This window comes from Muntiacus reevesi, chromosome 1, assembly GCF_963930625.1.
Source record: "Muntiacus reevesi chromosome 1, mMunRee1.1, whole genome shotgun sequence".
NCBI lineage: Eukaryota > Metazoa > Chordata > Mammalia > Artiodactyla > Cervidae > Muntiacus > Muntiacus reevesi.
In genome coordinates, this window is record NC_089249.1 from 97846865 (window position 1) to 97865280 (window position 18416).

Here is an 18416-nt window from a genome sequence, read left to right on the forward strand (position 1 = left end):
TTGGATGGCATCACCGACTCTATGGGCATGAGTTTGAGTAGGCTCCAGGAGTTGGTGATGGACAGGAAAGCCTGGTATGCTGCAGTCCATGGGGTCTCAAAGAGTTGGGCATGACTGAGCAACTGAACTGAACTGATGGCTCTCAGCAATTGAGGAAACTCCACAGAGTTTCCATTAATAAAGCCACCTTGAAGAAACAATTCAACATTTCTTCTCAACAGAGCTTTATGTATTAATTTTAGGAGCTAGACTGTCAGTTTTTTCTTTAACACAGAAAGAAACTGAACACCCTCACAAAGAGGTGCTTTTTTAACCTTTGAAGGATTTTCTTCCCTGCTTCATAAAAATTTTATCATAATTTTATGCCCCCATTCTTTATGGCTTGTTACCTGGTCCATTACTCTTACATTTAACTTGATAAGGTCCTGGTTCCTATGACATTAGTTTTTAGGTTTTGGTTTCTCACAGGTGCTGCTTTGAGGGGCCTGATAACATTGGTAGTCTTAGACAGAGCTGGTGGCTTTTCAACTTATTCTCCCTCTGCTCACTGTTCTGCTGCTTCTGTTACTTCTCACTTGAATGGGTGTATTCTCAACCTCACCCTTCTCTACTTTTAAAAGAGGTCAAACCTTGGGCTTTTGTGAGTGGTTAATTGGTCCATGCATGGAATTGGGTAGTTTATTCTGGAAGTAATCACTTCTCTCCTTGAGTGTGTCAGAACATGTCTTCCGAGGAAGGTTCATGGATTTCAGAGGGGCACCCACATGAATGGTAATGGGCCATCTCTCATGGTCTCTGTGGACACAGATAATGCCTGTGCTCTTTTCACAAGCACATGGTCTTTTTCTTATTGTGGTCCCTGTGGCTCTACAGTCATGGTCTTTATCAGAAGGTGGCCTCTCCTAACAGGACACGTGCCAGGCATGACCTCAACTGTTGGAATTTGGAAAAAGCCAACCATTTCACTGGACAAAGTTAGGCTGTAGCTAAATATAGAGAAGGAAGCATCTTTTAGACAAAGCATCTCTTAGGTTGCCCAGTATGGGAGATGGGATTATAAACATGTAGAGAATTTCTGGAAGTTGTTTATGGTTAAAATTAAGCCAGTGTTCAGATTTTTGAAAGCCTTTGTTATTTTAGAAATAACTAATAATTTAGAAATTAATTTGGGGAAGGAAAAAAAGCTCCTGTTTCATCCATTTAGACAGAATTTATTCTGTGGTTTTACATCATTTCCCAACACACTGATGTCAGTGTTGGAAGACTGAATTTAACAGATGATCCAAGTGCTGAAATGTGCTTACAAGTGGCAAAATAAGGAGTAAAGTTTCAGCTGCGTTTTGAAGAGGAATGAGACTACTAGAAAAGGAGTGCAACCACAATTGCAAGTGAAATTGAGGAGCTCTCAGGTTATCGTGCAGAGAATATGGTGTTACCAAGCAGAAGTTACTCACAGGTGTTTGCAGTGCCCTTGGGGATGGGGAGATACGAGCCTGGACTCCAAGGCCGGCCCTGATAGTTCTTCTTGCACTTCCCGCAGTCCGGACCTGTGGTGTTGTGCTCACACTCACAGGTCAGTTTGCTGTTGTCATACACACACACAGTGGCGTGGAGATTACATTTGCACCTAGGCAGAGGAGAGACAAGAGTTCATCGTTAAGTCAGATTGATCCTGGAGATCACCGAGTCTTTACCCAACTGTCTCCTAGAGCTGCGGTTCTCATAGTCGGCAGTGCTTGAGTGCTACCTAACGACTTGCTAAAATGTGGATTTGCAGGCCCGACCCTCAGAATCTTTTTAACAAGTGTCTTTGAGGGTGAAAGTGGAGTTATGATACAGCCTGACCTCATACCACACTTTGCGGAATCCTAATACCAGTCAGTTCAGTGGGGTCTGAGGCTCCCCTAAGACAACTGTACTCTGAAATCAAGGGTTTCCCGAAAGATATGAAAAATATTGCCACTAGTGAGAAGTTTTTCTGTGCTATTATCAAATCTACAACAATACATCTGGGTTTGAAGAACAATGTCATCTTCTGTTTTTCCTTAAACCAGAAGGGCAATTCTTCTTTGTTTAAAAAGAAATATAACCACTAAGACAATTTACCATTCAGATTTATCTTATGAATCCCAATAGTTTACAGTCAGATGTTCTCATTTGGGGCTGTAAAATGACATTCTCAGGCAGAGATTTTCCCACCAAGGCCTCTACCCAACCTGAGAAATCCTCAGATTTCCTGTGTGTGGTGCTTAGTCGCTCAGTCGTGTCCAACTTTTTGGGACCCCATGGACTGTAGCCCACCAGGCTCCTCTGTCCACGGGGATTCTTCAGACAAGAATACTGGAGTGGGTTGCCATGTCCTCCTTCGGGGCATCTTCCTAACCCAGGTATAGGACCCAGGTTTCCAGCATTGCAGGGGGATTCTTTGCCATCTGAGACACCAGGGGAGCCCTCAGATTTCCTACTCACGTAAAATAATCACAAAGATCTTGCATAAATGGGTCAAATGACTCAGAAAAAAAAAAAAAGTGCTTAGAACACTAGAAAAACCTATGTGTGGCAGGGGTTTGAGGTCATTAGCCAAGGTCTTCCCTTTGGTGCCTGTGAATAAAAGTGTGATATATGAGAGGCAACAATGGAATATGCAATTTTCACAAAAATACATTCCCATCCAAAGTCTCTGGCTATAAAATTGCAAAGTCTGACTTGATATTTGTTGAGGCAGCAGGTTATAAACTATAACATACAAAACACAAGCTGCCTCCTCTGGAGAAGTTAAACCCAGGTTGACAGAATGTCTATGACCAGAGGTCAGAACAGTGTATATGGGAAGAGAAGTGTCCATACAAAGGAAAGAACTTGGACACAAAGACTTGGGGAGTAAAGGGCCAAGATTTGTCAGGGTCAGGACCTGAAACTGTGTGTGTGTGCGCATCTTTAAACTGCTGCTGCCAAGTCGCTTCAGTCGTGTCCGACTCTCTGCAACCCCATGGACGGCAGCCCACCAGGCTCCCCCGTCCCTGGGATTCTCCAGGCAAGAACACTGGAGTGGGTTGCCACTTCCTTCTCCAATGCATGAAAGTGAAAAGGGAAAGTGAAGTCGCTCAGTCGTGTCCGACTCTTAGCGACCCCATGGACCACAGCCCACCAGGCTCCTCCGTCCATGGGATTTTCCAAGCAAGAGTACTGGAGTGGGTTGCCATTGCCTTCTCTGTGCATCTTTAAACTAGTCTTACCTTTTCCAGGGATGAGGACAAAAATATAAAAAGCCAAATTTCACAAAGACATTTGGTTTCTTTTTTGGCAGAAGTCATGAATTGGGAAAAGTAACAATACTCTTTCTTAGGCAAGAAAATAAGATACTTTAACAAATGCTGTTGGTCTCTATAATGTCTGTACATATGCATGCACATGTGTGCTCAGTCGCTAAGTCATGTCTGACTTGTTGGGGCCCCGTGGACTTTAGCCCAACAGGCTGCTCTGTCCATGGGGCTTCTCAGGTAAGAATACTGGAGTGGGTTGCCATTTCCTCCTCCAGGGGATCTTCCCAACCCGGGGATCAAACCCACACCAAATGCATCTCCTGCATTGGCAAGCAGATTCTTTACCACTGAGCTACCTGGGAAGCCATGATGTCTGTACAGCAATATCTAACCTTCTTTCTTGTGCACTGATGACCTGTTTGGAATACTGATCTATATTTATGGCAAGGAAGCAAAGGAATATCTAAGACTATTACTGAGAGCTGTAGAGCTCCCCTCTAACTAAAAGGTATAGCCCCTAAAGCAATGGCCACCCATTCAAACCTCCCTGGCTAAGACCAAGTCTCAGCTTCCTCGGGATCTACTACAATTTGTAGTACCTGTAACTACACTCTGCCCTCTGTATAGTTATAAATTATAATAAGCTGAAAGGCTACTATTTAAACGATAGCTATTCAGCATCAACACATAAGCAGAATCTTTAACATTCTTCCAATCTTTCAAAAAGAGAAAAGATTCTGTTAAGTGAAACAGACAGTGTTTAATTATGAGCTAGGTCTTATAATAAAAATCTCCTATAGGCAGGGAGTTACTTGTGGTAAGTTGCTTATTAAATAATCTTTCTCCTTCTCCATTAGCACCTTTATTTATGGCTGTGTTTATAAATATGGAATATGTTAGAAACCTAAGTGATAGAAGCACCAGCTTACATTGATTTAGCACCCTATCTGGTGTTAAAAATCCAAATGAGGAAATGAGCAATGTGACCCCAAAGAATATGCTAGTTTCATGTGTGAAGATCAGGAATGCAAGTAGTAATTGTAAATTGGATTATGTATCTTGTAGCTGCTAATACATTTATACTGGTAGTCACTCTCTAAGTCAGAGGCAATTTCTATATATATAAAGACTTTATATTTGCTGAGAAAATACTATTTGAATAACAAAAAGAAGTGAAAGAAGAATAGATGAATATTTAGTCTTATTTTTTCCAGATTTCTTTCAATTAATGATTCATCTTTACCTGTCCAAAAACTTTTTAATCATTCAAGGCTTAACTCTATTCATAACTCTCTCCTGATATCTAGCCTACCCACTGTAGACACCCAATCTTTAAGCTTCTGATTCCCTTAAATGTTTCTGTGTGTTTGCTTTGGTTGGCTGTCATTTAAGGCTCTTCCTGCTTTTAGAATTTTTATTCATTGCATCTCTCCCATCTTAAGGAATAAAAACATCTACCTTGTATCCTAGCGTTTTCTAGCTATGACTTTAAAACTCTCTTTCCCTTTGAATTTTCTACACTTGCCATCTCATTTTCCTCTTCTCCCACTTAATAACTGTTTCCAACTAACCAGGGCCTCTCTTGCCAAGATCACCCATAACCCCCTTGGTGAAAAGCCAATGTATATTTTTCCTTGTCTTCTCTAACCTCTTATGAGGATTTCCCTCTGTGGGACCACTCCCTTTTCCCCTGACACACTCTCTCCACTGGATCCTCAAGGTCATTTTCAGAACCCTCTTCTGCTGTTCTCTTTATGCGCTGTTCTTCGGGTTCTGCACCAGCACAGTCAGCCTATGTGACTCTCCTTGGGCACTCTTATCCAGTGGCCCCTTCAATTTCCTCTGTAATCCCTAACTATTTTTGAGTTATAGGCACTTTAAAGCAGATTTGCATCATTTTTTCCCTAGGAAAAAGTAAACATAGGCAAAATAAACTCAAACATTTGGAAACATTTTAGGAGAATCCAATTCTCTGTTACCCATTGGAATCCACAGAACCCTCTCCTTCCATTATCACTAGATAAAGATGATCTGATTAACATATTGATAAGTCCCTGGTACTGTAATATCAAATATGCATCTCCCTTTCCTGGGCATGTCAAACTCAGCATATCCAAAATGGAACTATTTGTCTTTGGTCCCTGACATAGGTGAAAGATGAGAGTGAAAAAGCTGGCTTAAACTTCAACATTCAAAACACTAAGATCACAGCATCTGGTCCCATCACTTCATGGCAAACAGATGGGGAAAAAATGGAAACATTGACAGACTTTATTTTCTTGGGCTCCAAAATCGCTGTGGATGGTGACTGAAGCCATGAAATGAAAAGACACTTTCTCCTTGGAAAAAAAATCGATGACAAACCTAGACAGCATATTAAAAAGCTGAGACATCACTTTGCTGACAAAGGTCCGTCTAGTCAAAGCTTCGGTGTTTTCAGTAGTCATGTACAGATGTGAGAGTTGGATCACAAAGAAGGCTGAGCACCGAAGAATTGATGCTTTTGAATTGTGGTGCTGGAGAAGAGTCTTGAGAGTCCCTTGGATTGCAAGGAGATCAAACCAGTTAATCCTAAAGGTAATCAGTCCTGAATATTCATTGGAAGGACTGATGCTGACGTTCCACTACTTTGGCCATCTGATGCGAAGAAGTGACTCATTGGAAAAGACTCTGATGGTGGGAAAGATTGAGGGCAGGAGGAGTAGGGAGAGGCAGATGATGAGATGGTTGGATGGCACCATCGGCCCAATGGACATGAGTTTGAGGAAACTCCAGGAGATAGTGAAGGACAAGGAAGCCTGGTGTGCTGCAGATCATGGGGTCACGAAGAGCCAGACACAACTGAGTGACTGAACAGCAACCACCACCTACTCATTCTTGCATGTTTTCAGTCTCAGGGCCTTGCATCACCTTCTAGTCAGCTCGTGAAGAACAACCACTCCCACTCCCTTTCCTATCACATCTAATCTGTCCTCACTCCATCTCTCACCCAGTTCTGATATTCCTCCTCTTTTATGATAACTCTCAAAATATAAACAGCTCAAGTCACAGTCACTTCCCTGTTGACATCACCATCATCGTTCATCTGGTTTATCCCAATGGCTTCTAAAGAGAAAACTGCCTCCACTCACACTCCTCCTTCAGCCCAATCTCATCACAATAGGCAAACACTCATTTACACAAAAATATTTGGGTCACTTTGGCTTAGAACCATTGAAAGAGTTCCCTTTATTCCCATAGAGTCCAAGATCTTTAACATGGCCTACCAGCCCCTTTGAAATCTATCTTGTGTTCCTTCTCCATTCTTATCTGCACCATTTACAAATTCTACAATTAGTTCTTCAAACTTTGCCTTCAGGTAAACTTTTAAGCTGTTCCATCTGGCTAGAACATACCTCTACCTCTTTTACCTGCATAATTTTTACTATTCAGGTGTCAACTTGGAAATCTCAGTTCTGGACCCTAGGTGGCATTTCAAAAACCATCTGCTGGTTAGAGAATGCTTCTCTGAGCCTTGCTCCTCTGACACAAGGCAAGGCTATTCACATAATGAAGTCCACTCCATCTCTGCTCTAGACTTAGGCTGTATTGTAATTGTTTATTGCTCTGTCACTCTCACTGGAGTTTAAGCTCCTGGGAGCAATAGTATATTTGCCTTATTTATTGCAACATTCCTAGCATGAGTCAAGTTACTTGGCATGTAATAAGTGTTTAAAAAATATCTGACAAATAAACAGATAAACACCAGGTGACTAATCAACAACCAAACTTCCTGAAAGCAGGAACTTCATGTGCCTGTTCTACTATGATTAATACAGCAATGGACTAAAAATAGAGAATTATAAGCATTGTACTAAATCCAACCCTCTAAGATGTGTGCTGAAAATTGCCTTCAACACTGATTTTCACAACTAACCTTATATTGGGCAAAGGAACTTTGTAAAATTGGTGAGAACTTATAAGCTCAATTTAATTTAATTTGAACTCCAGACGATTTGCCACATGTCTGAAAGCTAACACAAGACTGTCAAGGAAAAAAAAAATGCCTAAGGACCCATGAGACGAATTCAACTTAGAGAAGAGAAAAAACAACTTAGAGGAGCATTTGTGTAGCATAATTTTTCTGAAATGGGCATCTTTTAGAATCAACTCCTTCCTGTAAGGATGGCCACCTTGGTTCAGCTGAAGTCTGGCAGAGCACTACCTGGGTGCTCAGTAAATCTGCTGACCGCTTGTTGGAGTGGACGCTGAGGCATCACGACATTGGCCTATATTTGGAAATGGCTCCCTTTCATTTTCCATAGCCCAGTTTATTCTCATCACTCCATTCCAATCAGACACTAAACTCCTTTATCTAGAGCCCTTGCTAGAGTGGCTTTTCCCCCAACATAAAAAAAAAAAAATACATTTCACAATGCTAGGAGATTGCTCTCAATTCCTGCTGTTATGACCTCCAGCCTTGTGCTAGCGTGGAGGGCAGACTTCCGTGATATCCACTCGTCTCTGACAGATTCATCATCCATTTCCATGGCCATCCAGCTGCCACGTCTGCCTTCACTTCGGGTGGGGGAGGAATTGTACAAGTGGAGACCTAACAGGCTTTGCTAGCGTTCATGTATCTGATGTTCTGGAGAGCTGAGCCTATTCACTGATTCTGTTTACATGTGTAGAATGCATACCAAGACACTGCAGATAGAACGAACTGACTTGCTTGTACCTCAAAGATCTACTTGTGTGTAAGTGCCAAATTGCATATACTGTCAAATAAGGGCATTGCAAAGACAGACTTTTAAAAAGTGAGCTCTATTCTGTGATGCAAACTTAATGAAAACCAGTGTGTTCTTGCTTTCAATCAGGTCTGCACTTCCTGTATTTTAGTGCCCAGCTGTCATGAGTCAATTTAATCTTGCTTATAAAAAGGCTCCAACATTTAGATCTGTGCCACCTGCCAGTAGGTATGAAAAGCTCATATAGTCTGCCTGTGTTTTGTTTTCTTTTTTATAACTTAATATATTTATTCTGGGAAGCATGCTATCCCCCAGAGTTTCCGGTGAGTTAGAGGTCTGCACATATAATCTATTAGAAGTGTTTCAAATAAAGGTACCAAGACAAAGAAGTTGAAAACTGAGGCTTTGTGAAACAAAAACCAAAAATGCTGTTTGGCTACTTTAATGCCACAGGAGGATTCATCCCAAAGTAAATGAAGTTTAAGCATCAGGGGGCCCTTCCACAACCTTGAGAAGGACCCTAACAATGTGTCCGTGAGGTCATATGCTTTCATATTACTTTCACAAATAAGGTATCATTTTTAATTAATGAAGGTTTTTCCTTAATAAGACCCCTCTCAAAGGACATAAACTTTGGTCAATACAAAACTTGAGTCCGGTTTGCCTGGCTTTGCCTTCGACAAGCCCTAGCTACACAAATACTTGTAGAAATGAGTTAGCACAAATATCAGAGAGTCAGAGATGTCTTTTTCAAAAGGTGATAAATTATAAAATGCTTCGCATACTTTTTCTCCCTCTGCAGCCCCTTGACCTTCTCTTTTCACTTCAACACATGAATTTTTTATTTCTACTTCAATATATTATTTGAACTAGAAGAGGCTCAGCAAAATGATTTAGAGATCATGAGTTATGACACTTGAATCAGACGGCCTGGGTTCAAATTCTGCCTCTGCTACTTACTTGCTGTGAGGCTTACATGAGTGAGTTAACAAAGGAATAAACAGCGCTAACCAATCACCTGTAGCGTCCAATCACCTGACACTGTGCTAAGTGCTTTTTGCATATTTCACACATTTCTTCATACAAACTTCAAAAATAATCCCATGGAATTGGCACTATTAATAATTACAGATGACGCATTTGAATATTGAGAGATAAGAAATTCAAGTCTCCCAGGTAGTTTGATCTAGAGCAGAAATTTGAACTATGGGCAGCTAGCTTCCAGAACTCAGCTCTTACCAACCATTAAAGAATGCATGCTGTCTTTCTAAGCGTGGCCAGGCTTCAGCTGCTACAAGGACAATAAATGAATGTGCTTCAAAGAACAGTTTTGTCAGCGGAATGAGATAACCCTTGCATACTCTTAAGAAAGATATTAAAAATGTTAATTTCAATTTTTTAAAAATTTCTACTGTCACTCTTGTTACTACTATTACTGGAATGAGCTGATTCATTCCATAAGTTTTGGTGGTGATGGTGGTTTAGTTGCTAAGTTGTATCAGACTCTTTGCAACCCCATGGACTGTAGCCTTCCAGGCTCCTAGGTCCAGGTCCCTGGTATTTCCCAGGTAAGAACACTGGACTAGGTTGCCATTCCTTTTCCAGGGGATCTTCCCAAAACAGGGATCAAAGGCATGTCTCCTGCACTGCAGGTGATTCTTTACCTCTGAGCCACCAGGGAAGCCCTTCATAAGCTTTAATTAATAACATATTTCTCTGGATAACATTGTGAAAGGTCTCATGGATTCTAAAAAATGACAACTCAGCATCCTTATCTCCAAGAACATGAAACCTGTTGACTAAAGAAGATGAAACATACACAGACTAAGGACAGGCCACAAAGACTGAATCCTCGAATCACAGCAATATAGGGAAGAAGGGTGGTAACACTGAGTTGTCTCTACATTGATGAGCAAGTATTTGTACTAAACAAACAGAAGTACAGTACCTATCATTGAAGGTAGGTGGAAAAAACAAAAAAATCAACACTTACCAAGGCCCACTATACAAATAAAATAGATGACTTATGTATGTTATTTCACATTATCCTCATCACTTTCAGGAGTAATAACAATCTGCGATTTTCAGATGTAGAAAGCATAGCTGAGCCGTAAAGTAACTTGCTCAAAGAAACATACTGTTGGTTAAGTGGTGCTGAGAGTCAATTCCAAAATCTGGGCTCTTTCAAGGATACAACTTTATTCAAAGAAGACCAAAGCAGTTCAGAGGAGAATTAGACTCAAGGTTCTAAGCAACAATACTGATACTTATTCTCTAACACTTGCTACTCAAGATGTGATTTGTGGACCAGCAGCATTGGGATCACCCCGAGGGCTTGTTAAAATCTCAGGCCTCTCCCAGGCTTACTGAATAAGAATTTGGATTTTAGCCAGGTCTCTAGGTGATTTATGTGCACAGTAAAAGTTGAAAAGGACTACTGAGCTCACCACTGTGTCAAAGTCCTGCCAAACAAGAAAACAAAAATCATGGGGGTGATCCTTATGCACACCTTCTGTCTTCCACCATGTTGTTTGGAAATATCTGGCCTAAATCTGACACAAAGGTTCCAGTTGTAGTCACAAGCTGAACATAAAAGGGTTATATAAAAAATTAAATATAATATAAAGCTTTTACAGGTCAGAAAATGAATGAAGGATCTAAACAGATATTTCTCCAAAAAGATATATGCAAATGGACAGTAAGTACCAGTAAACACATAAAAAATGTTCAACATCATTAGTCATTGAAGTGAAGTGAAGTGAAGTCACTCAGTCATGTCCGTCTCTTTGTGATCCCATGGACTGTAGTCCAACAGGCTCCTCCGTCCATGGGATTTTCCAGGCAAGAGTACTGGAGTGGGTTGCCATTTCCTTCTCCAGAGGATCTTCCCAACCCAAGGATAGAACCCTGGTCTCCTGCATTGTAGGCAGATGTTTTACTGTCTGAGCCACAGGGAAGTCCCTCATTAGTGAAAGTGAAAGTCGCTCAGTTGTGTCTGACTCTTTGTGACTCCATGGACCATGGACTGCATAGTCCATGAAATTCTCCAGGCCAGAATACTGGAGTGGATAGGCTTTCCCTTCTCCAGGGGATCTTCACAACCCAGGGACTGAACCCAGGTCTCCCTCATTGCAGGCAGATTCTTCACCAGGTGGGCCACAGGGGAAGCCCCGTTAGTCATTAGAAAAATGCAAATTAATATCACAATGAGATACCACTTCACATCCACTAGGATGATGGCAATTTAAAAAGATGGGTAGCAGCAGATATTGGCAATGATGTAGAGAAATTAGAACCCTCATGTATTGCTGGTAGGACTGCAAAATTGTGCAGTCACTTTGGAAAACAATCTGGCAGTTCCTCAAAAAGTAAACATAAAGTTACCATATGACCCAACAATTCTGTTCCTAGATATTTACCTAAGAGAACTGAAAACATATCCATATGAAAACTTGTACAAAAATGCTCCTAGCAACATTATTCATAATAGCCAAAAGTGGAAACAACCCAAATGCTTATCAACTGATGAGTGAATAAAGAAGATGCGGATAACAATACAGTAGGAAAAAAACAAAGTAATTCAATACTGGAACATGCTACAACATGGTTAACCTTGAAAACATTATGCTAAATCAAAGAAGCCAGACAAAAAGGCCACATAGTAAGTTTTCCTTTATGTGAAGTACCCAGAAAAGGCAAGTTTGTACAGACAGAAAGCAGACAAGTGATCAGCTGGAGCTGGGGAGAGGAGTGAATAGGGAATGACTGCTAATGAACAGGGCTTTTAGTGATAAAAATGATCTGGAATTCGATAGTTGGCTACTCAACTTTTTGAATATACTAACACCCACTAAATTGTGCATTAAACAAATGAAAAAAATTAAGTAAGTGAAATAAGGTATTTATCCAAAAGAGATGACAGAAAACAGTGGATAAGAGTTTGGGCTCCATTATACAGAGTGAAGTAAGCCAGAAAGATAAAGAACATTACAGTATACTAACACATATATACGGAATTTAGATAGATGGTGGCGATAACCCTATATGCAAAACAGAAAAAGAGACACAGAAGTACAGAACAGACTTTTGAACTCTGGGGGAGAACGTGAGGGTGGGATGTTTTGAAAGAACAGCATGTATATTATCTATGGTGAAACGGACCACCAGCCCAGGTGGGATACATGAGTCAGGTGCTCGGGCCTGGTGCACTGGGAGGACCCTGAGGAGTCGGGTGGGGAGGGAGGTGGGAGAGGGGATCGGGATGGGGAATACGTGTAACTGTATGGCTGATTCATGTCAATGTATGACAAAACCCACTGAAATGTTGTAAAGTGATTGGCCTCCAACTAATAAAATAATATTAAAAAAAAATAATAATAAAAAAAAAATAAAAAAAAGAGTTTGGGCTCTGGGGTTAGGTATTCTGGCATTAGCAGGAACCTTTGTTGTTTAGTTGCGAAGTCATATCTGACTCTGTGTGACCCGATGGTTTATAGCCCACTGGGCTCCTCTGTTCACAGGATTTCCTAGGCAAGAATACTGGAATGGGTTGCCATTTCCTACTCCAGGACAAAGTCTTAAGCTCATTTTGCTCCTCTATAAAATGAGGACAGTAAAATATCTACCTTAGTGGTTGCTAGGAAGATTGAATGATACACTGTGATGAGGCAGAAACTGCTCATTGATCTTTCTTTTTCCACGCCAGAACAGTTTTATCTAGGCATGTGGTCACAGGCGTTAAGACTACATTTCCCAGCATTTTCTTTAGCTGAGAGTGGCCAGCCGATGGCACCCTACAGGAATGGTGTCTATGATACTCCTATTGTGTCTGCACCCCATTCCTATTTCTCATTTAGCTCCTGGAACAGGTACAGGGTATGAAACCATCTCAGATCTCACGGACTTTGGTAGTGGACTAGGGCTCTCAAACAACATCCTCTGCAGTCAGGGGAATGTGAATCAAGGTGGGTATGTGGAACAGAGCCACCATCCCAGCTCTGGAGCATCTACCTTCCAACTGCAGGGAGAGAGAAATGAACTTCTGCTTTGTTTGAGGCACTGTTAAAGAGAATCTTGCACACAATTTAAATTATATCTGAAAACAGCAACTCATATGCAATAAGCACTTAATAAATATAAGCTACTACTATTATTACTTGTATTTTTAATCACAATCTTATCTCAAAGGCTAAAACATCAAACATCAAATGGGGCTGGTCTGACCCTAATCCCACTATGAGAGGGCTCTAAACTTTCCAGCATTCAATTACCTATTCCTCCATGAATAAAATCTAGTGTCTGATGCTATGTATCACTGGTAAGCAAAAATGTTTTCAGAAGATGTGTTTTTATGAGCTATGCAATGGTCAGAGTTCCAAGTGAAATAGAAATCTGCTTGCATGTGTGCTAAGTCACCTCAGTCATGTCCAACTGTCTGGGACCCCATGGACTATAGCCCACCAGACTCCTCTGTCCATGGGATTCTTCAGGCAAGAATACTGGAGTTGGGTGCAATTTCCTTCTTCAGGGGATCTTCCCAACCCAGGGATCGAACCTGCATCTCCTGCAGCTCCTACACTGCCGATGGATTCTTTACCACTGAGCCACCTGAGAAGCCCAACAGGTTTATAATTTTTTTGAAAGCAGGAACACACTAACAGACCAACAAAGAGGATGAACATTCAACTTGTGTTTGGCTTCCTGTATTACATGAGAAGCACAGATGAAAGGAGGGGTGTTAGGACTCTGGGAAGCCACCGCAAATCCAGAGGTCAGGTTTCCATATGGCTCTTAAGGTCATTCTTTTCACAATACTGTATCTGAATTCCTAGTATGGCCCTTCATTGATGAGATTTCCACTTCCTAACTTTTGCTCTTGGAAGAATTAATTATTTTTGCAAACTGATTTTTGAAGCAGAGAAATATATTGTCATACAGTTTTCTCTGGGAGTATAAAATAAAAACTGAGGTACTGATCAATTTTTCATTAACTCTGGGATCTTAATAATTTGGCCCCAAAATTGATGAAACAAGAACTGGAAAACCTTCTTATGGCATTTTTAATACCCTCTAAAAATTCCATTTAAACCTTAGTTGATACCCTAAACTTATCCATAGCGAAGATCAGATTACATGATTCACTTAAATGCCATTTCTTTTAGATAGTATTAAAAATAGTCCGTTTCTAGTTCTAAAGCTTGCCAGGGAGACTAGAGTGTCATGACTATAAAATAAAAGTAAGAGCTTATAAATTTGAGATAATACATTGTCTGAGCTTGGAATGGGTATATGATGATGCTCTGTGACCTGTTAACTACACCCAAGAGAAATCTGGTTAGACAAGATGTGCTGAAGGATAAAAGACATAACAAGATAATCATTACAATCCAGACTGCCACTCTCCTCTGCACAACCAATCAATCTGAAGGCTGGCAGGTAGACAGCTAGTTAAATTAAAGCTCAACTAATCCAAGACCAATTAGCAATTATAGGTGATCTTAGATGCTTAATAGGTACATAGTGAACCATTCTAATTCTTTTTAGGAAAAAAAAATATCTAGGGGTCTCTGATCCCAGAAATATAAATGACCACTGTTCAGAGAACCAGATTTTATAAGATGGACAGGGCAACATGGTATTAAGAGCTTGCACTCTGGATACTAAGGGCCTGAGTTCTAGTCCTAGCTCTAGTCCCCAACTGAGTATCAGTTTCTTCATCTTTAATATGGACCACTATTAGTAATTACAAGATTGTTATGAATATTAAATGAAACAGTCCATGTTAAGTGTATATCACAGATTGTAGTAGATAGTAAATATTCAATACATGTTGGCTATTATTATAGCTATTTTTATAGGTAGGTATGGCAAATTCATAGCTATCTAAAAGTTCTTTGCATTCCCTTCCCCTATAAAACAAGTGAGAAAACTAACATATGCATTTTGCAGGCTGCAAATTATGTAGTTCTGGCCAATAATATGTAACCAGATATTATTATGTAGGGTGTTTAGGAAAACTTTTTAAAAAGGACAGCTTGAATGGAATCATTCCTTTGGCTTTTTGATCCTTTTTCTTTGCCCCTTCCTCCTATTGTTTGTCTGGGGTAAAGACGGAAAAACTAGAGGGACTTAAAGCTTTGCAATCATAAGAATAGAAGTTCTGTTTAAGGATAGGCATGCAGGAGGCTAGGAGGAAATCAGGGCCCTGTGATGTCCTCACACATTCTGTGTGCCCCCAGCCACCAACCTGCCCATGTCCTCTTGTGCACAGAAAATAAGCCCCAGCTTGTTTAAGAGTTAGCCTTTTTATTTTGGGAAACTGAATATACTCCTGATCTAAAAACCAATTCTAAATATTTTTGATGTATTCAAGTTGTGTTCACCCATTCTGTGGTTTATAGTAACCAGTTAAATTAGATTTTTTGTTTTCTTTATAGAACCACATAAGTTAATTTTTTTTTTATCTATCTTTTAAATTCCAATTTGATCTGAACTGTGTGCATGCTGAATTGTTCCGCTGTGCCTGACTCTTTGCGACCCCATGGTCTGTAGCCGGCCAGGCTCCTCTGTCCATAGAATTCTCCAGGCAAGACTATTGGAGTGGATCGCCATGCCCTCTCCAGGGGATCATCCCAATCCAGGGATCAAAATCACATCTCTTATGTCTCCTGCATTGGCAGGTGGATTCTTTACCACTAGTACCACCTGGGAAGTCCTTGATGTGAGCTATACTATGATAATTTGTTATAATATAATTTGTTTTCCTTGCATTAAAAATATAATCCTCTTCTTTCTCTCGGATTAATTGGGGCAAAAGAAAAGTAGGGGAGGAATAATCTTAAAGTTCTGTGCTCTGCAAAGCCAGAGTTCAGTAAGATTCTTCTGTAAGAGAACTGTAGAGCTGTAAGCCATCTGACACCGCAGGATTCCTTCATCAGGTTGGATTGTCAGGTAAGATTTTGAGATCTCTGAAACGTGTATACTTATCCACTTACAAAGGTCTTATTTCTTCAAATGGTTACATTAGAGTCTGATTAAAAATGGATCAGACTGAATAAATAGCTTTATAACTAGAAATAAAAGTCAAATCTGTGCAAAAGAATACACTATAGCAACCGTACTCTGTACTTTTACTTTTCACTACAAAATTTGGGAGAAAATTGAATTAGATTCCCATGGGTGGTATGGAAAATTGGGGGAAATAGCTTTCTTCTAATTCTCCTTTTTCTGAGAAATAAAATAATATCCAATAGAGAAGAATGCACCTAGCAAAGCCTTCGGTTTTTTCCCCTTATTTGGTGGCCTACTTTTGTTAACAAGCCTTGGAAAAGTTGAAGTTTAAAGACCAAAACGATAAAATGTGGGTGGGAGGGGTGGTGGAGAAAGGAACCTTCCCACTAAAAGAGCGTGATCTTACCTGCTATGACTGTTAAAAGGAGAAACAAAGAACTCTAAGAACAGAAATGCAGCACAGCAATAGTTCTGAAGAGAGCCAATAGATAGGATATGGTCAGGCAAAAGTGACTAGATGGTATCCATACTGTCATGATGACAGTCAGTGTTTCCATCGATATAGTTAAATCTTTAGAGACAGGTTCTGTACCAAATGTATGAGACTATTTTAATGAGAAATGAAATTTAAAGTAATTTAATATGGATCAGAGTCATAGTTTAAAGTCAAATGATATATGATCAAGACATCTGAGTTCAATCACTTACTAGTTGATTGACTCTGTGCTGTGCCGTGCCGTACTTAGCCACTCAGTCATGTTAGACTCTTTATGAGTCTTTGCAGCTGTAGCCTGCCAGGCACCTCTGTCCATGGGGATTCTCCAGGCAGAATACTGGAGTGGATTGCCATGCCCTTCTCCAGGGGATCTTCCCAGCCCAGGGATCAAACCCAGTTCTCCCGCATTGCAGGCAAATTCTTTACCATCTGAGCCAACAGGGAAGCCCAGCTGATCCATTTTAGATGAATTAAACTGGCTTTCTGTGGGTAATTTCTTTGAAAGGTGAAGGGTCTGGTTTGTGTTTGAAAAATACCCTACTTTGGCTGCCTGACTGGCCCTACCTTCTGGCAATATCTAAACTACAGTGAGTATGTGGGTCTTTTGGCATACCCCAGACCCCTTCTTCCTTTGGTAACAACTCTTTGGGACCATCCTATCTCATTTTGAGGCTAAGAGGTTCAGGTGGGGTATTCTAGCTTGCAGCTACAGGGATGAGCAGAGAAGCCAAGCTTGGCCAACCGATCCATTCTATCTTCTTGGACACAAAGATTGATTCAAGGACGGAAACATGACTCAATCTCTGCAAAAACTGGACCTTCGGTCTTTGCTGAGATTATGGGAGTGAGAATTCTTTCCCCTTATAGTTCTGCTACATTGGCAGTAAGTAACCAGGAACTGCTCATTGACCATCTTGTCCACAACATGAGAATCTTGACTTAAAACAATGATAAGACAGAGGAGAGCAAAACTAAGAGAGAGGAATAATATCCTAATGACTTCGTGTAGCCTATACCGCCAGCCTGTCTGAATCTGTGTCCTGGATTCCTAGTAATGAGGCAAAATAGTATCTATTTTGTTTAAACTAGTTTGAATTATCTTCCTATTACTAGCAACCAAAAGATCCTGACCCAATATACCATGTTACTTTTCCATGACTTGACTACCTCCTGAGATGATCGAACTAGACTGGATGTAAGACTTCAAAGCAGTCATTACAAACATTAACTGACAACCTGAAATTTATGGCCTGGCTTGAAAAGATGAGCTGGGCCAACCAGACTTTTCTGTTGAGAATTTAGAATTGGGAAAATGGAGACATGGTACCACTAGGAGATGGGCATCAGAATATGCTAGATAATTTCAAACTTCATTCCAATTCTAAGCTTATACAATTCTTATTAAAAGTTTTTTTTATTGTTTTCTTTCTCTAAAATGAACTGACTTTTTAAGTTAAGGTGAACAGTGCTGTACTTTGGAGTTTCAAGACCTGGATTTGAATATCCCCTTGATCACTTCTCAACTGTTTGACCTTAGGCTAGTGACTAAGTCTAGTTTCTTATTTGTAAAACAGAAATGACAATGAGTAACTTCATTTGGTTTTACTTTGACTTTTGAATGAGAGAGCATGTCAAGCGCCACCACACATGGTTCATGATTGCACTGTGCTGTGTTTAGTCGCTTGGCCGTGTCCAAGAGCTCATGACTAGGTAAGTTTAGTAAATTTTAGTCCCCACTTGACTGTCATCATCAATTATTGTGAAATATTTACTAAACACTTACAATATATAAGACTCTGTGGTGAAGATTATATTATTTATGAGTATTGAAACATTAAAACAAGCAAAACAAGTAAAGCTTTCAATTGAACAATATCCACCAAAAGAAGGGACCTATTGTCTTAACTACCAGTCACTAGG

The 18416-nt window shown here is 40.3% G+C and overlaps 1 protein-coding gene across 10 annotated transcripts in view; it reads right to left on the reverse strand.

Annotated features, from left to right (window-relative positions):
* NTNG1 (netrin G1) overlaps nucleotides 1–18416 on the reverse strand; it is a 399049-nt gene that overhangs the window by 89266 nt on the left and 291367 nt on the right. For all 10 annotated transcript variants that reach the window (XR_010659492.1, XM_065907714.1, XM_065907703.1 and 7 more), the window contains exon 4: nucleotides 1455–1627. Coding sequence is in view for 9 of the 10 variants with exons in the window: in XM_065907714.1 (XP_065763786.1) it covers nucleotides 1455–1627 (173 nt within the window). In the remaining variant the exon portion in view is untranslated. The remainder of the gene's footprint in view (nucleotides 1–1454; nucleotides 1628–18416) is intronic.